Source organism: Struthio camelus, chromosome 1, assembly GCF_040807025.1.
Source record: "Struthio camelus isolate bStrCam1 chromosome 1, bStrCam1.hap1, whole genome shotgun sequence".
NCBI lineage: Eukaryota > Metazoa > Chordata > Aves > Struthioniformes > Struthionidae > Struthio > Struthio camelus.
The window spans coordinates 89,632,974-89,654,806 of record NC_090942.1 but is presented as its reverse complement, the minus strand read 5'-3'; the positions used below and the strand labels follow the sequence as shown (position 1 = coordinate 89,654,806).

Here is a 21,833-nt window from a genome sequence, read left to right as displayed (position 1 = left end):
TCGCGCCCCTCGCTTGCCACAAAACAAGTAGCTGCAAGGCGCAAGAAGGAAATTACCAGCCCAGGTGAAGTGTAACTGGGCTGTCTTGCACCTCGGCCTTCCCCCCGCCGCATCAGCCTGTGACGAGATCCCAGGTCAGTTCCCGTTGCAGGTGGTTCCAAGAACGGCTCCGAGCCTGAGAGAGCCTTGCACTGGGGAAGCCCCAGCTTCTCTCGTCATTCGTGGTCTAAGAACGGGCCGCAAGACTTGTGGTCGCTCAGGCTATGTTTCAGTAGGAAAAGCAAACAAACAAACCAACCCACCGACCCAGTTAACTTTCCATGTGAACTGAGATATGCTGGATGAGATGGCCTAAATCAAACCTGTAAAATCAGAACTCCCCCATCTGCTGTGTCCTTGCAGGGCCCTTCCTATAAGGATAGGAAGTCCTTTCTGTGCGGTCCAGTCGCTTGCTGAAGATTCCCAGGAGGCTGTCTGTTTCCCACCACCTCAGAGGCTGGGCTGTGTCGCTGCTTCTGGCTGCATGCAGGATCACTGTTCCTTTCCCGAGTTTCCTGCCCTTCCCTCCAGTGCCACGGTCTCTCCTTACTGAGCTACTGCCTCACTGCCTCCTGCCCTCAGTCCTCCAGGTGCCCCTCCCTTGCTCCCAAGTGCGGGTACTCGCCTTCCTCCCCAAAAGAGACGCTGCCAAAAGACACAATGGCGGAAGGCCGAACACTAAGAGGCAACCAGGTGCCCACGCCCAGCCCCCTCCCCTCCCCGCCCCCAATCCTTCCTTTCCTAGCTGATCTTCCTTTGGTGCTTTACGCTGCTGGGGGATGCCTGGCCTTTTCCCCACCCGTTTGCCACTGTTTGCCTTTCCCTAGCGGCTGTTCTGTGTCAGTTGCAGTTGCAGGTGCTGGTGGGCCCAGCCCCCTTGCAGGAGGGGGCTCCTGCCTCAGATGCCCCCCCAGGAAGTGAAGGGGGAGGCTGGGGATCGTTGGCCACAGGTGGTGCCTGTCTCTGCTTGCTCCTCCAGCCCCCACCATAGCTGTAGTGAGCACCATCAAAGCTGTCCCAGTACCGGTGAGACGACAGCATCACCATGAGCAGGAGCTGAACGGGACTCTGCTCCACCGCTGCTGGGATCCAGCTCTGCTGCCTCTGCTCCCTTTCTGAGCAAGAGGGCCAGGAGTAAAGAGAAGGAGGAGCCCAGCTCAGAAGACCTCCTACATGGTGGCACGCTGCCCTGTCCCCTGGCCTGCCAGCCCAGCAGCTCTAGGGCACGGCTCCCAGGGCACCATACCCAAACGAGAACAGGCAGCGAGGGAAGGTTCAGGAGGAGCTGGTGTAAGGGCTGCAGGGAGCCCCACTTGTGTAGAGTGAGCTTCAGCCCCCAAAGGAAGTATCTGCAAGGCTCTGAAGTATGTTTTTATTTGTGCTATTATCTTCCTGAGAGGAAAGTGATGGGGCAGGAGGGCAGTGGCCAAGGAGCCGGGTGGTCATCGAGGCATCAGTAGGCAGCAATGGTTTCTTGGATCCAACTGACGTAATTGCAGACCTTGGTGTAGACGCCGGGGTAACCTTTCTGAGCGCACCCGATTCCCCATGACACGATTCCCTGGAGCGTCCCGTCGCAGACAACTGGGCCGCCCGAGTCACCCTGGAGGGAAAAAGTTAGAAGCGTGAGCTGATTTAAAAGCAGGCTGTCACCCGGAAAGGCCTTGGCCTGTTACAAAGAATCCAGGGAGGTGGATCAGGCCCTGGTACGGGAGCACAGAAGGATACCACCCCTTCTCTGCTGACCGACCCCCCTCCCGCCCCGCCACAGTTTACCGCTGCTGCGCTCCTTGCCCAGCCAGGTGTGGCTGCACCGGCTGGCTTTGGGGGAAGCCCACCCTGTGTCCAAACCCCACTGGAAGGACACGGTATTGGAACTGCACACCTGGAGATGAGGAAGCCTCAGCACTCTGACGAGCTCTGGCATATGCCATGGAGCCTGAGGCACAAAAGTGTCTGAGCCAGAGCTCTGCCTAGACATCAGCTCTTACCTGGCATGAGTCTTTCCCACCCTCCAGGAATCCTACACATATCATGTTGCTGGAGATCTCGCCTGGGTAAGCGTTCCGGCACTCTCGGTCACTCAAGACTGGAGCCTGCAGGCACTGGAGAATCTCAGGGAAACTGGCTGCCGGGAGAGCAGTGAGAGGTACGTTTCATCTTGGGACTGACTCTCAGTACTGCCAGTGAACAGGAAGCCCTGCAGACGTGCGTGCGAGAGCCACCCAGCCAAGCAGGGTAAAGTAAATGCTTGGCCTGCATGAGGCAAAGCAAAGCGCGTTGTAGCCTGAGACACGCTGGCAGGGCGGTGTGGGGCACTCGGGGCTGGAGCAGGAGAAGGCTGCAAAGCAGGGGTGAAACGTAGGTGGGTCTCACGGACCCGGTGGCAGAGCAGAAGAAGCGTGGCCAGTTACCCTGTGAGCAGCCTGCGCTGATACTCACAGCCACTGCTCAGTGTGTTTCCCCACCCCGAAATCAGGCACTTGGTGCCCGCCTTGACACAGGAGCTGGGCAGAGCTATGGGTTGAACGTCGGCGCTGTAGGCCACCGGGGATGCCAGCTTGATCAACATAATGTCGTTATCAAGGCTTCTTGAACTGTATTTAGGATGGCGAATGACTGCTGCAGAACTCCTGACCACTTCGCTGTCTTCCCGCACATCAATGTTGTACTCTCCCAGCCTCACTTGTATAGAGCTGCAAAATTACCAGCAGAGAAGAGCAGCAGTTAGTGCCCGGTAGAATGACTTGGTGCCGCAAGGGGACTGGCAGAACCTGGAAGAGAGTAAGGGAGTGTTGCCCAAGTCAAAGGCTCACACGGCTCTTGGAACTTCATGACCGCATGAAAGGCAGAGACTGGAAAGCCTTGCCAGGTGGGCATCCTGTCCAGTGGATCCCCAGCTGGCCGCTGTGGCAATGGTGTGAGCAAACAAGGATCACTCCAGACACCTAGAACAGGGCCTAGGGAAGAGAGCTTAGGTTCCCCATTGCCGGGGAGCAGGATCCTGAAGCTGCGCGCCCTCTGCGTGGAAGTATGCCCTACAAACAGGGAGGAAAAGATCCCGGGGGAGAGTCTGGAGGAATGAAAAAGGACAAAAGGGAAGAGGAGAAGCTATTGGTGAGCTGGTACGGGGACACGGACACGCCAACGTGCACAGAAAGGTGTGTTAGGGTGCACAGAAAAGGATGCTGAGAATGTAGGAATATTGGGAAGATCATCTAAGAGGGTGGGCCTGAGGGCAGTGTGCCTCCCTTGGTTTCAGGCATACCATGCCCTGCCACCCTGCCCTGCCTTGCCCTGCCTTGCCCTGCCTTGCCCTGCCTTGCTAGGTGCCGTAGCTGCAAATGTGATGGGTTTGCAAGGCTTGACTAGACTCCACCCAGATACACAAGACAGCCCACACTTACGACTTGTAGCAGTGAGCAGCTGACAGGACCCACTGGCTGTTGATGAGGGAACCGCCACAGAAGTGATACCCAGCATTCAGGGACACCTGGTAGGGCACTGAATGCGCTGGGCAATTGTAGCCTCCCACGATCTTGTCGTCGTCAGCATCCCCCGGGACAGCAACTAGGGGAAAGAGAGTTGGGTTTCACAGCACTGGGTCTGAATCCATTCTCTTGGATTGCCCGGCAATTGAATCCATTGCCCGGCGTAGCAGCGGGCAATGAGCCGCAGAGCAGTTAGCAAGGGCCAAAAGAGTCTGGAGCGTCAGAAGTCTTCACAGCAACTCCTGAAACCTCCTCCTGGGTTCTTTCTGCATTGCTCTGAAACGCGAGTCTCTCACTGTTACCCCGCTGAGTCAGGGGAAGAAGAGAAGAGCAGAAGCTGCCAAAGAACTTCACAAAGGAAAAGTGTGCAAGCTTCAGTGTATTCCTTCCACGGCACCGCTGGCATGGGATGTGACAGCTGTGTCGTGGGGAAAGGACATGGTGCGCATCCGTGTAGGGTGAGAACTGGAAAAGGGCAAACGCCGTAGAGAGTGTCGGGAGAATTAGTAATCTGTTGGGGGGAGGAGGGTGGGGGGGGCAAGGGGTGAGCAAGAGAGAAGGGAAAGCCCGGCAGTGCAGGAATCTGAGAGAGAGCAGGCAGGCCTGCAGAGCTGGGGGCGGACGTCAGAGCACAGAGTAAGAAAGAACACATTTGTAGAGACCGCTAGAACGCCGTAGGCCTGGAGCCGGGCTCTGACACGGTCCATTACAGATGCAAAGAGCAGAGGAGGGGAAACCCTTCCCCAGACACGCTCCTGGCCTTCAGCAGCTCAGGGTCCTGAGGTGGCCAGGTCAGACAGGGAGTGTCAGTGAACCTCATAGCTCTCAATGGATTTTTCTCCCACAAGTGTGTCCCCTCTGTGTCTGCGGCCGTGTAAACTATCTGCACCTGCAGTACCCTGTGGGAAGGGGTTCACCGCGTTCCTAAAAGAAGAGGAATCATCCTTTGCTTGCTTTGAACCCGCCAAACCTCCTAGCTTTGTTTGATACCCACCCCCGAGTTCTCGTGCAGGAAGGGACGAGGAGCAACGCATCCTTCCCCCGTCTCCCCAGGCCACTCGCAACTTTATACGCCCTGTCATATGCTCCCTCCCCTGTCCCTGTAGGAAGCTGGGAGTCCAAGCCTCTGACATGGGTGGGGGTAGAAGAAAAGCAGAATGTTGGGCCATGGGGGAAAGAGAAAGGCAGGCAGAGAAGACAAGGCAAGAGTGAGGCGTAGAGAGAGCTGGAGGATCAGACGCTTTGGAGAACTCACCAACTGCTCCCAAGCAGGAGAGAATCAGGAAGACCTTCATGGCGCCTCCGCCCCCAGGCTCTGAGAGATGTACAAGGACGGGCTCTGGCAAGTGCACCGCTTTATACTCCTGGAGAGCCTTATCTCTGCCAAGCCAGGGTCTCTGCAGCTTTCCCCTTCCCAGGATCTTGCGTCAGCGTGGACAAACTTAGCTCCTTTATCTGGGTACAGCGAAGACACAGCTGACTGAGGTACCTGAGCCGGGCCAGGTGTCCTTGCCCGTCCCCTGACAGAGCTGCCCTGCACTCGCCCCTCCCTTCAGCAGCCCTTCTCCTTGCTGCGCCCCTTGAGCCGCCAGCACTGCACCGCAGCATCACCGCACTGAAAGAGAGAGTTGTTTGCCGCTGGAGACGTAGCCCCGGCATTTACTTCTGAGAATATATAAATCCATGTCTCTGTCAAGGGCTAGGAATTACAAAGATAATGCCTCTGGCTCTTCCAGTTCACTTCCAGCAGGAATTATGAGCTGTTAGATCTAAATATGTAAGTGAGAAACAATTTTTGGCTGCATTCTCGTAGGAGATAATCAAGGAATGGGTGGGTTATTCAGGAACCTGGGTTGAGGCATCATAAAGGGCTTTCCACTTCTACAATTTTTTCTGTAAATGCAGAGCACTTTCCAAAATGACAATATGGTAATGTAACAATGAGTTATGTGCTGTGATTTCTTCTGATTCATATTAATCTTGTTAAAACTTAGTTACTGGAGAATAGGATGAGGAAAGAGGTAATAGTGATATCAGTTTGTCTATTTCCAGATGTTTGTATAAAGCATTGCGATATGCTTAACTTGCTTCAGCTCAACAAAATAACCCTTCAAAAAGTCACCAGCTGCACTGGGAGTGGGCAAGATCTCGGTGTAGATCACCAGAATGTATCACAGGACAAGAAAGGTACCATTAATGAAAACAACTACTACATTAGTGATGTTGAAGCTAGGGCATATCAGTGACAGAGAGGTTCCTCTTAACAATGATGTCAGTAGCAATAAAGTAAATGGCAATTCTTCTCTTTTCTAATTGCATCCAAATTAAGCTCGAGGAGCACAACTTAGCACTCAAAGAGGGAACTGAGGAAACCATTACTTCAGCTAATGGTTGAATGCAGCTTTGGCTACAACTCCAAAACACTGGAAAGTGACATTATACTTATCAAGCTTAACACATAACATTAACACAATTGCTCTGCCTATCAGCTATGCGGCCACTGGCATCACGTGCCTAATCTCCAGCCAGGACAGCATGAACAGCATTGGCTGTGAGTGCTCAGTGGGAAGGTACAGCAATCTGAGGCCCTGGGTGATACTATAGGACCTTGCAGTTAAGTCTGAACAGTCCAAGACCTAACAATTAAGTCTAAAGAGTACAGGATAAAGAACAGAAAAGTGCTATGGGGCAGGCCTTTTTGAGGAAGTAAATGACTTTCACTGATAGGTCTGAGTAGAACAGTAACAGGATTCTTGGAGGGAGAGAAAGGCTCCTGCCAGGTAAAACATCTCTCTCTCATCTCCTGTCTTTATCTCCCCTGCGTTTTCCTAGCAGAAGAGGATATCGTGTTAGAATCCGCCATATTCATTGGCACTTCTGAACCTTTTCTGAACCAACAGCAGAAGCCAAGGATACAATTTGCTTATTGAATGAAGTTAGGGTTAGGGTTTTTTTCAATGAATTGGCCATTTTAGTCTTTTTGAGACTTGAAACACCTCAGGCAAAATTATCTACAAGCCAGAATATGCAATCTGCTGCTGCTGATCAGGCCAATGAAAGTGGAGGAGAGCTACACCAGAAAGTCAATAGTAATCACAGCTACTATAGTGCTTAAGATGCAAATTTTGGCTTTGGACCCCTCACAACTGAAATATCAAAATTCTACAGGCTTTCTGGAAAATGAGCACATCTGGCAATTGCTCTGCACATGGAAATATTTGGCAGAATTATGTGTAAGAGTCAAATATCCTATGTCTCTGTCAAATACTGCATCCAAGAGGCCATGAGAAATAGGCAGCTTACTCATGCTTTGCTGTGGGGCCCTTAGAGCTAAAGTAAGGCACAGTATCATCAGATGTGGAGTGATAATCAAAAATGAACCTTGTAGAACTCTTGTATGGAAAAAGCGCAAAGGAGCTCCCTAGAGTCTCAGTAATTTCTGGAACATCTAGCTCATCACTTCTGCTGATAACATTTGCTGAATACCAGTATCCTTTGTCTGCACAGGGGAATTCTGGTGGTCCAGTCTACAATGGGCAACTCCAACGCATTGTTTCTTGGGGTGCTGGATGTGGACAAAGTAGCTATCCTGGGCTTTACACGAAAGTTTGCAATTATGTCTCCTGGATCCAAAAAACTATTACTACCATCTGAGATGCTCTCATTCTGTATGAGCTGCTTTTTTTCCTAACATTTTTCTTTGGTTTTGGAATGGGACATATGGAAATTATCAAAAAGTCGCCTTTCTGGCACCTTCTTTGTGCAGATTTTCTCTGGACATTTCCATGGGTTATGATATGGAGGACAGAGACAGGGAATGTCACTCTGAGGAAAAATATTTCATATTTGTAGTGCCTCTTCACTAGAAGGATCTCAGAACATTTTGTAGCCTCATCTTCAGGAGTTTTTATGTCAGTTTTCTGGAGCAGGAGATAATTTCTCATCATCAGCATGTACTCAGGTGCAACACAACAGCATCAAACAGCTGAAAGAGTGTGCTCATTTATATACTGGAGAAAATAGCGGACAGCAGCATGAACACTCCCAAATACCCAGTCACAAACTGACCATATAACTAAATATTCCTCTGGGAGAAGCTCCCTGAAAGATGCACCTGGGGGGCTGTAGCAACTTCTTACTAGAGCTTGTTCACTTTATGTACCAGTGCTATGAGATGTTGAGGCTGTTACTAATGCTGCTGTCTATACTGTTTTGCTCAGTTAATGGGGTTACTTAATTATCCTGGAATACTCAAATGAATAGAGAAGTGTTCGGGGCTCCTGGTTTTAGCTTTCCCCAACCCTCACTGGCACAGGGATTATAGCCTTCTGTAAAACAGTTGCCTAAGTTCCCAATGGGCTGCATAGCTATCACTAAAAAGAAAATGAAAAAAGACAGTCTGAGTAAATTAAAAAGACAGAGAAAGCAGAGAATAGGAGAAAAGAGAAAAAATGAAAAAGAAGACAGACATGAGAGGAAATGGGGAAAGAGGAGATGAGTGGAACATAATAGAACAAATGCCATTTGGCTAGAGGTTTGTGCTTGGCTCTCTCAGATGCATTGTTGCTGAGGTATCTCTTAGCATAGTAATAGGTGCCTGAGCCACTGGGATAGGCACAATATATAGACAGGGTCAGACCACAGCTTTGTGTCCCATTGCTCTAGAAGCACTTGCTGAATTCCTTCTTGGTATCTGCCCTCACAGCTTTTTCTGAAACAGCCATGAGCTGCAGTCTGGCATCCTTCCCTTCAGCTGTTTGCACCAGGATAGAGAATTGTTTTTTATCAGGGAGTAGTTGAAAGTCACACATTTTCCCTCCTTGACCACTCTGTGTGGAGACTGTTTAATATCCTTGCCCAGTATATTAGGGGAAAGAAGAAAAAAAGATGGTGGACAGAGGAGGTGATATGAAATGGAGGAAAAGAAATATTTATAACAGGAGGCAGAACACATTCTCAGAAATGAGAAACAGGAATGTTGAGGAGTCCAGTCCTCTGCCACTATCTGCCTGGTGTGTCAGATCTTCAGTGGGTAGAGAAGAAATTGCACTTTCCAGATCTTATGCCAAATCTGATTATCAGATCACTGGAATGTCATCACAAGGACCCTCCTCATTACAGTAATGTCTGTGGTGGACAGCACCATGAAGAAGCTGCTGACAAAGTTGCTCCTCTCCTTCCTTCCTTTGTGCTGTGTAGGAACAATAGAAATGTGGAAAGCATTGACATGTGAGGACACTGTTTCTACTTCTCTCTTTTTACTGGCTTTTCCATTTAGCTAGATATGTCTTTTCTCACACAGCTCTGCACAGAAAGTGAGAGGAATACTGAGCTCTGAGACTTGATTGGAGCTGGGAGCTCAACAGGACAAAGTACCTTGTGGCATCTTTATTTTTCTCAGGAAAAAGTCCTCTAGGATCACATGCAAGGTATTTGAGTGCATGTACAAAGACATGAAAACCTCACATCAGCCTGGGATCACAGGAAGAGAAGTGACCTTCTGTGTCACTGTGTCACTGTGCTCTGTGTGTGTCTGTTGAGACACAAAGGGCAGTGCGTGTTAACTTGGATCCTCCCCTCCACTGAGTTGGATAGGTGCTGGAAGGTGCTCTACCCTCAAACAGTTACCAAGCATGTCTCTTTCCCCTGCTGTTGGTTAGTGAGTTCAGGACTCTTTCCCCTCTTTCACTGAAGGAAAGACATGATCCCCTGCAGCCTGCAAAGTCTCAGTGCTGCCAGCGAACTGACGTTCCTCCATGGCCTAGATATTTGTCACTTAGGGAGGTCTGTGACACTGTTAGCATGCTAAACTCTGCAGTGCCCTTTGCTTCAAGCACAAGAGATGGTTTGAGGCTGCATTATCATGTTTCCCTCTAGCATCAGTTCTGTGTCACTGACCTATTCACATCAGTAGGTTGCTCCCCCTCCATGGAACTTCCTCAGCTTTTCCAGTGGTTAGAGATGCTGCAAGGAAGCGCAGCTGCCTTAGGCAATCTGCAGGTCCTAGCTTCTCCAGAGGGAAAATAGCTTTTCAAGACGAAGGTCCCTGACAATCAGTCTCTCATTCACCCTTGGAAATAACGCTGTCTCATCACTCACCACCCTGCTCCCTACAGAAAAACAGAAAAGGGTGGATCTTGTAATTGGGCAAGAAAAATCACAGATAAACCCACACTCACCTAGATTGGTTCTGCATGGAGCCCTGGCCTCATCTGTGCAAGCAGTGGCCTGTTGGCCATCCCCAGAGACAGAGGAAGCAGAATCTCCCCAGCTATCAGAGTATTTGTGCCTTGTTTTCAAGGTGTGGGCAACTTCTCAGGGCTTTGGTGTGGGAAGAGCTGTGGATGGGCCTCCTATTTCCTGGTATTGCTTTCCTGTCCAAAATTTAGAGCATCTCTAATGTAGTAGTACTTAAGTAGTACTTAAGGAGGGCTTTAAACTAGGAAAGATGGGGGAAGGGGAGTGGTATAGTGACAGGGGAGTCAGTAAAACACCACTCAAGTCAGGATGCCTCCAGTGAGTGCATGCAGCCAGGGGAGACAGCATGGAACATGGCTATGGAGGATCCTCTTGCACCTCTCCTGGGAAGCTTGCATGCTTGGCTGGCTCTCTGAAATGCCTGTATAGCAATGCGCGCAGCATGGGGAATAAACAGGAAGAGTTAGAGATCTGTGTGCGGTCGCAGGGCCATGATTTCATTGCTGTTACAGAGACATGGTGGGATAGCTCACATGACTGGAATGCTGTCATGGATGGCTACGTGCTTTTTAGGCAAGACAGGCCAGGAAGGTGAGGTGGTGGAGTTGCCCTTTATGTGAGGGAGCAACTAGAATGTAAGGAGCTCTGCCTAGAGGCGGATGAAGAGCAAGTCGAGAGCCTATGGGTAAGGCTTAAAGGGCAGGCTAACATGGGTGACACTGTTGTGGGGGTTTACTACAGGCCACCTGATCAGGAGGAAGTTGTCGATGAGGCCTACAGCTGGAAGACAGGCCTACAGACAGCTGGAAGTAGCCTCATGATCACAGGCCCTGGTTCTCATGGGGGACTTCAACCATCCTGACATCTGTTGGGAAGACAGCACAGCTAGACGCAAATGGTCAAAGAGGTTCCTGCGAAGCATTGATGATAATTTCTTGACCCAGGTGATGGAGACGCCAGCAAGGAGAGGTGTGCTGCTGGACCTTGTACTAACAAACAAAGAAGGTCTGGTTGGAAATGTGGAGGTTGGAGGCAGGCTTGGCTGCAGTGACCATGGGATGGTGGAGTTTCCAATCCTACGAGGAGGGAGCAGGGCAATAAGCAGGATTGCAACCCTGGACTTCAGGAGAGCAGACTTTGGCCTCTTCAGGGACCTACTTAGGGGAATCCCATGGGGTAGGGCCCTAGAAGGAAGCGGGAGTCCAAGAAAGCTGGTTAATATTCAAGTATCACCTCCTCCAGGCTCAAGAATGGTCTATCCCTCTGAGTAAGAAATCCAGCAAAGGGGACAGCAGACCTGCATGGATGAGCAAGGAAATACTGGCAAAACTCCAACAGAAGAAGGAAGTTGTTTGTCCATACTTGACATTCCTAAATCCATGGGCCCTGACAGGATGCATCCACGAGTACTGAGGGAGCTGGCGGATGTTATTGCTAGGCCACTCTCCATCATCTTGGAAAGGTCCTGGAGAACAGGAGAGGTGCCTGAGGACTGGTAGAAAGCCAGCGTCACTCTAGTCTTCCAAAGGGCAAGAAGGAGGAGCCAGGAAACTACAGGCCTGTCAGCCTCACCTCCGTCCCTGGAAAAGTGATGGAACAGCTCATCCTGGAGGTCCTCACTAAGCATGTGGAGGACAAGAAGGTGATCAGGAGTAGTCAGCCTGGATTCACCAAAGGGAAATCATGCTTGACCAACCTGATAGCCTTCTAGGATGGGATGACTGGCTGGGTAGGTGAGGGGAGAGCAGTGGATGTTGTCTCCCTGGACTTCAGCAAGGCTTTTGACACTGTCTCCCATCATGTCCTCATAGGTAAACTCAGGAAATGTGGGTTAGATGAGCGGACAGTGAGGTGCATTGAGAACTGGCTGAATGGCAGAGCTCAGAGGGTTGTGCTCAGTGGTGCAGTCTAGCTGGAGGCCTGTAGCTAGCGGTGTCCCCCAGGGGTCAGCACTGGGTCCAGTCTTGTTAAACGTATTCATCAGTGACCTGGCGGAAGGGACAGAGTGCACCCTCAGCAAGTTGGCTGCCGATACTAAACTGGGAGGAGTGGCTGACATACCAGAGGGCTGTGCTGCCATTCAGAGGGACCTGGACAGGCTGGAGAGCTGGGCAGAGAGGAACCTCCTGACGTTCAACAAAGGCAAGTGCAGGGTCCTGCACCTAGGGAAGAATAACCCCATGTACCAGTACAGGCTGGAGGTTGACCTGCTGGAAAGCAGCTCTGCAGAGAAGGACCTGGGTGTCCTTGTTGACAAGTTAAGCATGAGCCAGCAATGTGCCCTTGTGGCCAAGAAGGTCAATGGTATCCTGGGGTTGCGTTAGGCAGAGTGTTGCCAGCAGGTCAGGTGAGGTGATCGTCCTGCTCTACTCAGCCCTGGTGAGGCCTCCCCTGGAGTACTGTGTCCAATTCCAGGCTCCCCAGTACAAGAGAGACATGGCGCTACTGGAGAGAGTCCAGCGGAGGGCTACAAAGATGCTGAGGGGACTGGAGCATCTCTCCTATGAGGAAAGGCTGAGAGAGCTGGGCCTGTTCAGGCTGGAGAAGAGAAGATTGAGAGGGGATCTCATCAATGTCTACAAGTATCTGAAGGGAGGGTGTTGAGAGGATGAGTCTCTTCTCCGTGGTGCCCAGCGACAGGACAAGAGGCAACAGGCATAAACTGGAAGACAGGAAGTTCCATCTGAACATGAGGAAAAACTTCTTGACCGGGAGGGTGACTGAGCCCTGGACCAGGTTGCCCAGAGAGGTTGTGGAGTCTCCTTCTCTGGAGATATTCAAAACCCGTCTGGACGCGATCCTGGGAAATATGCTCTAGAGGACCCTGCTTGAGCAGGGAGGTTGGACTAGATGATCTCCAGAGGTCCCTTCCAACCTCAACCATTCTGTGATTCTGTGATTCTGTGACTATATTACTAGAATATGGGATTTCTAGCTACAAGGTTCCTGTAATGCTTCTCATTTTCCATAACATTTTCAGCTGTTACTTGTGATGTTACCTTTCCTGTATGGTGGCAATCCATGACTTGGATGTCCTTCTCTGTTACTTCTGTAAAATTTGTGCTTTGGCAACAGTGTGCCCCCACTAACTATTCTCTCCAGCAGGTCTTTCTCTTTAATCAGAATTGGTTTTTTGTTACCAAATGCTCTTTTCCATGACTGTACTTTTCAGCCCTCCAACAGTGTCACAGAAACATTCGTAAGATTTACTCTTGCTTCATTGTTAGATACTGCATGTGTTAGTCAAATGGCATTGCAGGTATTCTATTAAGCCTTCCTTATTAACTGCAATTGTGCAGTTTATTTTTGTTTATTTTAGAGGTACACTGAAACCTAGCTACACTACATCTTCCCAAGCAAGTGTTTCAGTATTCTTGTCAGTTTTCCCCGGCTTTTAGACCAAATACTGGTTTACACTCTTTCTGTTCTTAAGTGCCAGGAGCCTGTTCTTCCTTGTATTTGTTTCTCCTACAGCAGAAGGTTGGCAATTTCCTAACATATGTAAATCTATTCTACTCTGTCATCTCATCCGTGCTCAGACTTTGGATCTCTGCCTGCCTTTTGGGCCTTATATCTGGAACAGGCAGTATGTCAGAGAAGGTGCTGGTCTTTAATGTCCTTCCTTGTGATATTAATTTAGCCTTCAGAATGTCACTATTAAGCTTCCGTATGTCACTTGCAGCATCATGGACCATTCCAGGTTCTTCTCAGTACGTCTAAGCACTCTATGCAGATACTACATGAAGTCTTCTACCATAATACCAATAAAGTAAGATACCGAACTGTCCTCTCAGGTATCACAAAAGAGGGAAAGGAGAAGAAAAGTAGACAGAGAGAGGGAAAGAGAGGAGAAGGAGACTGAGTAAGTGGGAAGAAGAAGAATCAGAGAAGGGAATGAAGAGGATAGGCAAAAGGAGCAAACTTTGAGTGAACAGAGGTGGATGGAAAAGGCAAGGGAGCATTGCAGAGGATGAAAAGAAAGAGATTCCCATGCCAAATATAGTGTTGAGTGAGAAGTAGGGCAAGTTCCTTTGTGTACAGAGAGGTTTGTGCTTAGCTTCCTCAGCATCTGAGTCAATGTGTATCTTAGCACAGTAATATGTGCCAGAGTCATTCACTGAGGCCAAATTTATTGAAAAGGACAAGTGATACCCTTTACTTCCATTGCTCTTGAAGTGATTGTGGAATTTCTCCTCAAAATCTGCCTTTTCACCTTCCACTGAAAACAGTACCAGCTGCATCATCGTGCTCTTTTTTGGAGCTTGCTTATACCATGACATGTAGGGATATGTTGTTCCCATCTGGAAACAGCTCAGAGTCACAGATCCTCCCTCTTTGATGACTGCATCTGGAGACTGCTGAAGGGTCCATGCTGGCAGGAGAAAAAGAAAGAAAAAAGAAAAAAAAGAAAGAGAGACTAAGCAGGAGATGAAATGGTTTGAGGGGGAAGGGGATTAAAAAGACACAAAATCTAGAATGAATAAAGGATGGGATGGGATGATTTTCAAAGTTACGGGCCAATTTCTCATCTGTCTATGAGACTGGCAGAAAAAACTGACAGAAAATGTATCTATATCAGAAATATTACAGAGGATGATGAAATTAGAAAAAAAAATAGTCACTTTTGGAAATCTGCCAATATTCCAGTCTAGGAATGCAGAATTGTCCTAACTTTATTAATTTTCGGTCCTCTCCCCATGAAGCCTTGGGGAATGGAGCACTGCCCACAACAGGGTATTGCAGGTGGGGCAGCTGCGGAGGAACCGATGCAGCTGCTCAAGGGGGAGGGAGACTCACTTACCCATGGGGGCCAGGATGGCCAAAAGGAACCAGTGGGGACTCATGAGGAAAGGCTATGTCCTTGCAGAAACCAGCTGAGGCAGCAGCACAGAGCCGAGTGAGGAGGAAATGTTGAGGGAGGAAGAGATAAATCACAGTGGGGATGGGCAGGGCAGTGAGAGAGCCTGAAATGTGAGAACACAGTTGCCTGTGGAGCAGATGTCCTCTGTGGGGCAAAGACTTCCTCTATTCTCAGGAAAGAGCAGCCTGGGGAAAGCAAAGGCATGAAAGGGAGGGGAAGGGCTGTGTGGCCAAACACCCAGACCCAAACACTCCCTTTTTGTAGGGAGAGTATGAAGTGAATTAGGCCAGAAGGCAAAAAGTATGGGAAAGGAGGTGTCAAATATGGCAGGGAAAGGTGGTGAAAGAGAGTCAAGAAAGAGGCTGCAGAAATGGCAGCAGAGAAAAGCAGCGTTACGTGAGAGAGAGGTGGGGCTTGAAGATTGACCAAGAGGTGAGAAGGGTTGGTACACTTTAAACACATCTCACTTGAGAAAGCGGGAAGAAGAAAATAAAAAGTGAGCAGGGATGAACTCCTGAGAAGAAAGGATGTTTTCGAGGCATGGAGAAAGGAAGAGAACATGAAAAATCCCAGTCCTGGTTTTCATGTGAAAGAAGGAAGGTACTTCTATGAAATGGAGATTTGTGCTCAGCTCTCTCAGGAGTTGAGTCACTGTGTCTCACTTTCAGCACAGTAATATGTGCCTGAGTCACTGAGAGTGGCAGGATCTACTGATAGAGATAGACCGTCAGCTTGTATGCCGCTGCTCTTGAAGCGACCGTCACTGAAATCCTTCTCAGTCTCTACCTTGATGTCTTTGAGTGCAAAAACAACCAATTCAAGCTTGGACTCCATCCCTACAGGCACTTTATACCAGTACATCTGATAATGTGAAGTCTCCATCTCGGAACAGCTCAGGCTGACAGACTGCCCCACTCGACTGACTGTGTCAGGCGACTGTTTCAGGGCCCTCCCTGGAAAGAGAAAGGGGGAAAAAGGAAAAACATAATCAAAATCTGGGATGAGCAGGGACTGAGTTAAGATAAGAGGGGAGGATTTCATAAAACATCCCTTCCTCCACAAATACCAGGCTATATTATCCTCACCGTCAATACTTTGTGAGTGACCAAAAGGGAAAAAACAGAGCCAGCAGCCATTTCTGCAAAGCAAGGGAGAAAACTGGGGGCAGCTGCAGCAGCAATGAAGCCGCTGCCCCAAGCTGCAGAGAACTCACTTACCCAGGGGGGCCAGCATGGCCACAAGGAGCCAGTGGGGAAGCATGAGGAAAAGGCTGTGTCCTTGCAGGGACGTGCCTGTGGGAGCAGCACAAAGACTCCCAGTTTGCAGTCGAAGCTGCCCCCTGAGCCCTTGGCGCAAGAGAGACGTGAGTGAGGATGGGAGGGTGAGAGAGGGAGAGAAGGGTGTCCTGTGGGGGTGGGGAGAGCAGTGGGGAGGGTGAAGGGGCAGGAGCGATTGGCTGGAGGACAGTGAAGGGAAAGTGACAGGGATGGGCACTTGCGGGGGACATGATTCCGGTATGGTCCTTGCTCAGGGCTCTATGTGCATGTGTATGTGTGTGTCAGTCATCCGTGAGAGAGAAAGGAAGAGTGACAGCTCAGCGCGCACAGCACTGCCGCCTTGGATCTGCAGGACACAGGCACATTCCACTCACCTGCGCCCTGCCTGCGAGACTCTGCCCTGGGGCAGATGGTGCCCAGAGCGTGGCTCCTTCCCCTGCCCTGCTGGGTTTTGCTGGCTCTGCCAGGCCTCCGTGCCTCTGCGTGGTGCTGTGCACCCAGCAATGCATGGCAGTGGAAGGCTCAAGGCTGTCATGGCCTTTGCAGTGAAGATGTTCTCCTGTCCTTTTAGCAGAAGAGCACAGCCATGCCCCCCTCCTCCGCGCCCCTCTGCTGCAGGTACCAGCGAATCCCCTTGCATTCATTTCCTGCTAAGAATGATCCCGCATCCCTCAGAGGAAAAGGGGCAAACGAGCAAAAGAGGAGGGCCCCAATTGTGCCCGAAAAAGGAAGAACACTCCCTTCTCTGTTTCCCTACCACGAGTGGGATTGGGGCTTTCCCATCCAACACCATCTCCCTCCCCGTCCTATCTCACAGCCTGTCCCTGAGCCAGCCGTGGAAGGGAGACTCTGCAGGGTGTGCCTGCTCTTCCTCTACCTCCTCCTCCCCCTCCTCTGGTCAGAGGAGACCTCTCCGGATGCGGTAAGGGAACGGGGGAACCCCTGAGAATGATAGCATGGCCATGGGCAAGCTAGGAAGAACCCTCCCTTCTCTGTTTCCCTGGTATTTCTCTCCCTGGAACCGCAACTATCCTCTCAAGCAGCTGGCAGAGAGGCCAAGCTGAACGCTCACGCCTTTCAGCTCTGGCTGCAAGACCCTCGGCATCCTAAAAACAGAGTCTGCCAAGGCTTCCAGGCAGGATCCTGCTGAAACATGTCTTCACAGGAATGGCAACTTCCCTTGGTTCCCAGAAAAGCTCTCCACCTCTGCGTGTGGGTCCTCTGTCGCAGGGTGTCCCACAAAAAGACATTGGGGAGCGTCGTCCCACTCCTACCTGTGTTGGGCATGTCACTAGAGCTCTTGCCTGGACTGGCAGCTCCCTAGGCCTGAATGTTTAGGTGCGCTGCCTCTGGTTGCCTCTAATCTCTTCTCTTCCAAAAGTGTGTTCCTCGCAGAGGAAAGGATTTGCTGGCAGTGGTGGAGGTGAGAAATGCTTGCAGAAGGCCAGGATAACAGTAAGACCCAAGATGCTTTGGAAATAGAGCGGCACAGTACAGCAAGAGCAGGATGTTCTCCCTGGAAACAACAGGCCATGCTCAATAAGGTCAGTGGAGATTTCAAGCCAAACTGGAGCCCCCTTGAGGGAAGACAGGGGAGCTCTGGCCCCATCTCAGTCCGTCTGCACGCCCAGGGATTGTCTGGGGAAGGAGGGACACGACAGCAGGGAGCGGGGTGGGGAGCATCAGCTGACGTGTGCGGGGCTCCTTGTGCCTCGTGTGTACGCTTAGAAGCAAAACCCAAGAACTCGGGAGGGAGCAGCGGGGAAGACGTTGTGCTCAGCCAGGAAGGTAAGCAGGGTAGAAACCACAGCCGGCAACTGCCAGGCAGCTGTGCTGCATCTGTGAGAATTGCTGCCGCAGAGCTGCACGAGGGGGCTTTGCTGTGCCATCCTCATGCTTTTGGCGGAGCCCACACCCGAGGTCTCAGGGGTGCAAGCTGTGCTTTGCACCAGCGCTGTTTGTGTTCCCTTTGCTTTGGGTGCCATGACACCTGCTTTGGGTGGGCAGGCGCTTCTGCTCCCTGCCCAAGGCGGAGGCTATGAACGTGCCTTCAGGAGTGAGAGGCTCCCAAAGAGGAGAGGCTATGATCCTGCCTTCCGGAGGGATGAGGCGTTGGGAGCGCCCACTCCAGAGATGCACTGCGAGCCCTCTTCTTGTGGGACTGAGCCTTGGCCTAAAGGCAGGCATCCTTTGTGCGGAGGGCCGCCTACTCCCCTGCATCCTTTCCTTCTGTGACGGCCGTTGCACTGGACTGTGGCCCATGCTCCTGTGGGGAGATGTTGCTGCAGGCGCGTGGGATGGCTGTGAGTGAGGGGTGGGTGTGGCTGTGCTCAGATGGGCAGAACAGGCTCTTCCACACGTGCTCCCCAGAGGCACTGCTGGTCATACTTGTCCGGAGCTCCCTGGTTGGCTGAAAGTGAACAGGTGAGCTAGTGGAAAGGACTGCTCTCACCGCTCACCTCCTTTGCCTCTGCTGGCAGAACAGATGAGCCAAGGTGTACGAAGCTTGGGAGCCCACGCACCTCCTGGCGGAAGGCTGTGTGTTCACTCAACAGTGTCCCTACGTCCTGGGCTCTGTAAGTCCGTCTGGTTCCCTGCAGCATCTGTGGTATTCTGCGGCAAGTGTCAGGCTGTTGGGAGATCGGGGCGTGGGGGGCGGGGGGAGAAGAGTGCTGCAAGAAGGGCTGGAGCAGAGGAGTAAGAGAAGAGGAATGGGAGAGCAGAACTTGGGCGGCGGGGGGAGCAATGAAAGGGGCAAAAACGGGCTTGGAGAAAGGGTTAGGAAGAAAAAGGCAACGTGGGCACAAGAGGAGAGGGCGTGTGAGACAGGCGGAAGGAAAAGAAGGGGCTGGAGTGGCAAACTGGCAAAGAGGAAGGATGAGAGCGAGGCAAGGGGAGCTCGGGAGGGCATGAGAAGAGGGAGGTTTCCCTGCCTGCTGCAGGCCTGGCTCAGGAGGAGGTCAGTAGGTTCCCGAATGGGAAGGCTGGTTTTGTGCTCGGTATTCTCAGCGGCTCAGCCATTGTGTATCTCGTTCAGCACAGTAGTAAGTGCCAGAGTCGTTGAGCAAGGCCGCATCTATTGACAGAGACAGACCATCAGCTTGTATCCCGCTGCTCTTGAAGCGACCATCACTGAAATCTTTCTCAAACTCGTCTTTGCCCATTTTCGGAGCATAAACCACCAGCTGCAGCCTGCTGCCTGAGCCCTGTGCCTGCTTATACCAGTACATTGAGAAGTGATCGGTCTCCATCTGGGAACAGTGCAGGTTGACAGACTGCCCCTCTCTGACGATTGTGTCAGGGGACTGTTTCAGGGTGCGCCCTGGAAAGCAAAAGGAGAAGCAGTGAGGAGATGGTGGGAAAGGGGTTGAAGAGGGAGCTGAGGAAGCATTCTTCCCAACCTCATTCACCTCTGCCCAGGAAGGCCTGGGGAACGCAGCAGTGCCCACAGCTGGGTACGTGGCTGGGGCAGCTGCGGTGGAACTGAGGGAGCTGCTCAAGGGGGAGGGAGGCTCACTTACCCAGGGGGGCCAGCATGGCCACAAGGAGCCAGTGGGGACGCATGAGGAAAAGGCTGTGTCCTTGCAGGGACGTGCCTGTGGGAGCAGCACAAAGACTCCCAGTTTGCAGTCGAAGCTGCCCCCTGAGCCCTTGGCGCAAGAGAGACGCGAGTGAGGACGGGAGGGTGAGAGAGGGAGAGAAGGGTGTCCTGTGGGGGTGGGGAGAGCAGTGGGGAGGGTGAAGGGGGAGGAGAGAGTGGCTGCACTGTCCTTTTAGCAGAAGAGCGCAGCCATGCCCCCTCCTCCGCACCCCTCTGCTGCAGGTACCAGTGTATCCCCTTGCATTCATTTCCCCTATGTGTCCCCAGGAGCTTTAGGAATGACCGTGCATCCCTCAGAGGAAAAGGGGCAAAAGAGCAAAGAGGAGGGCCCCAACTGTGCCCAGGAAAGGAAGAACGCTCCCATGTCTTTTTCCCTACCAGGAGTGGGATTGGGGGCTGTCCTGTCCCATACCATCTCCCTCCCCTTCCTGTCTCACAGCCCATGCCTGGGACCCCAGGGGACCAGGGCACAGAGCAGGCCAGGTTCCCCCTTTTTGACATGCGTCCCCTGCTCTGTGTCCTGGGCACGGGCTGCAGGCACAGGGGGTGCTCAGACAGAGCGCTGCTGGCTGGGGAGCAGGGCCCTTAAACAGGCAGACGGGGCAACGCCCGCTGCAGTAGAGGAGGAGCTGGGTTTGCTGTGGCCATGGAAAGGGTCTCCGTCTCCCATGGGTTCCTTGGTGTGCAGGGGAGTGCTGTAGGGTGAGAGATAGACCGCAGTGTTTGTGCACGGAGCTCCCTCCAGCCCTCAAGCAGTAGAGCTGGTGTGAGGCGCTGGGGTCCACAACAGGAAATGCCCGGAGAAGAGCCCACGTGCAGTCTGTGACAGACTTCTCGCTTCCACAGAAATGTCGGCAAATACGTCTTCTGGATGCAAAGCTCCACCTGGGCCAGCGCGTACCATCCTGGTTTGTGGGTGTTGCTGTCCTTTGTGCCCATCACGACCTGCTCTTGTAGTTCAGCTGCTTCCCAGATCTCCCGGCATCACCTGTGAGCCACCCAGACGCTTGGGATCCACCTCCGGCCGCTTCAGCCGCAAACACTGGGTCCTGACCTCAGGGCACCCTCAATGCTCTCCTGGCTTAGGGAACCATTTTGCGTGCTGCCACGCGGCTCTAAGATAGAGGTCCGGTCTTGCTGTCACATGCTTTTTGGTGGAGCCAGCACAGCACGGATAAGAGTGGGGAGCTGCGGCTGTGCAGGAGACCTCTGTGGCTGTGGAGGAGATGTCCTCTGCTGGGGGAAAGACAGGAGTAGCCTGAGGAAAACAGGAGGGGGAGGGCTGTGTGGCCAAACGCCCAGACCCAAACACCCCCTTTCTGTAGGGAGAGTGTGGAGTGAATTAGGCCGGAAGACAAAAGGTGTGGGAGGGAAGGTGGCAAATAGGGCAGGGAAGGTTGGGGGCGGGGTGAAAGAAAGTCACAAAAGAGGCTGGAAAAGCAGGAGGTATTGGAGTTAAGTGAGAGGAAGTGTGTGGAGTGGAGAAGATGGAAGAGGGACAGGAGGAAGAAGGGGGAGGAGAAAGGGAGGCAGAGAGGCGGGCAATGGTTGAGGACAGTGAATATAATGTGAGTGAGAGTAAAAGAAGAAGGAAGCAAGGAGGGATGGCAAGGGAAGGAGAGAGGCTACACGAGTCAACTCAGGAGGAAGGGAAGGCTAGGAAGCAGAGGAGGTAGGGAGTGGAAGGGGCCTGTCCTGCCTTGTGCAGCAGCCTGGATGTGGAGGAAGGCAGGAGGCCGCTGTGCAGAGAGAGGTTTGTGCTCAGCTCCCTCAGCAGCCTAGTCACTGTGTTTCACTCTCGGCACAGTAATACGTGCCTGAGTCATTGAGAGAGGCACGATCTATCAAGAGGGTCAGCCTGTCTCCTTGTATCTCACTGCTCTTGAAATGGCTTCGGAATTGCTCCTCAATATTTGCTTTACCACCTTCAGCTGCAGAAACCACTAGGATCAGCCTGGAATCTTTCCCCAAAGGCAGCTTGTACCAGTACATCGCTGTGCTGGAGGATTTCTTCTCAGAGCAGCTCAGATTCATGGCCTGTGCTTGTCGTGTGATAGTGTCCGGGGACTGTTGCAGAGCCCAGCCTGGAAGGGAAAGGGAGAAGCGCTGAGGAGGAGGGGGAGAAATGGCTTGATGGGGAGATGAGGAAACATATTGAAGCAGAAAGCAGAACAGGGCGTGAGTCTGGACCAAACGGAAAAGCAAGGAGACAACAGAGTGGGGTAGGAGAGAAGAGGGTGAGAAGGACCAGGACAGCCTAGGCAGCACTGGAAGGGATAGGACAGCTCTTCAGATCCCGTTGGTGACTCTGCCCTCTCTCTCTGCGACAGGCAAGACACATTCCTGGGCAGCTTGTGTCCTGAAAG

The 21,833-nt window shown here is 51.9% G+C and overlaps 1 protein-coding gene and 1 long non-coding RNA gene across 3 annotated transcripts; both read right to left on the bottom strand.

Moving 5' to 3' along the window:
• Positions 1–1,397: 1,397 nt before the first annotated feature.
• LOC104152656 (trypsin II-P29-like) lies at positions 1,398–4,999 on the bottom strand. Its single transcript, XM_068956211.1, has 5 exons — positions 4,786–4,999; positions 3,447–3,609; positions 2,482–2,735; positions 2,031–2,167; positions 1,398–1,642 (listed from the first exon to the last, which is right to left on the bottom strand). The coding sequence occupies exons 1-5, from the start codon at positions 4,823–4,825 to the stop codon at positions 1,493–1,495; spliced, it is 744 nt and encodes a 247-aa protein (XP_068812312.1). The 5' UTR covers positions 4,826–4,999; the 3' UTR covers positions 1,398–1,492.
• Positions 5,000–13,789: 8,790 nt separating this feature from the next.
• Positions 13,790–17,397, bottom strand: LOC138068504 (uncharacterized). 2 transcript variants are annotated; one of them, XR_011143335.1, is made up of 3 exons: positions 17,141–17,397; positions 14,530–15,542; positions 13,790–14,100 (listed from the first exon to the last, which is right to left on the bottom strand). It is a non-coding gene; the product is annotated as an uncharacterized lncRNA (long non-coding RNA). The 2 variants fall into 2 exon arrangements; XR_011143334.1 differs by lacking the exon at positions 17,141–17,397 and adding an exon at positions 15,807–16,006.
• Between the last annotated feature and the right edge of the window lie 4,436 nt (positions 17,398–21,833).

Coding starts and splice junctions, on each gene's coding strand:
- LOC104152656 (XM_068956211.1), bottom strand. CDS start 4,825: ATGAAGGTCTTCCTGATTCTCTCCTGCTTGGGAGCAGTTG. Junction 3,610..4,785: donor CTCCTGCTTGGGAGCAGTTG/GTGAGTTCTCCA, acceptor TCTTTCCCCTAG/TTGCTGTCCCGGGGGATGCT. Junction 2,736..3,446: donor GCTGCTCACTGCTACAAGTC/GTAAGTGTGGGC, acceptor GTAATTTTGCAG/CTCTATACAAGTGAGGCTGG.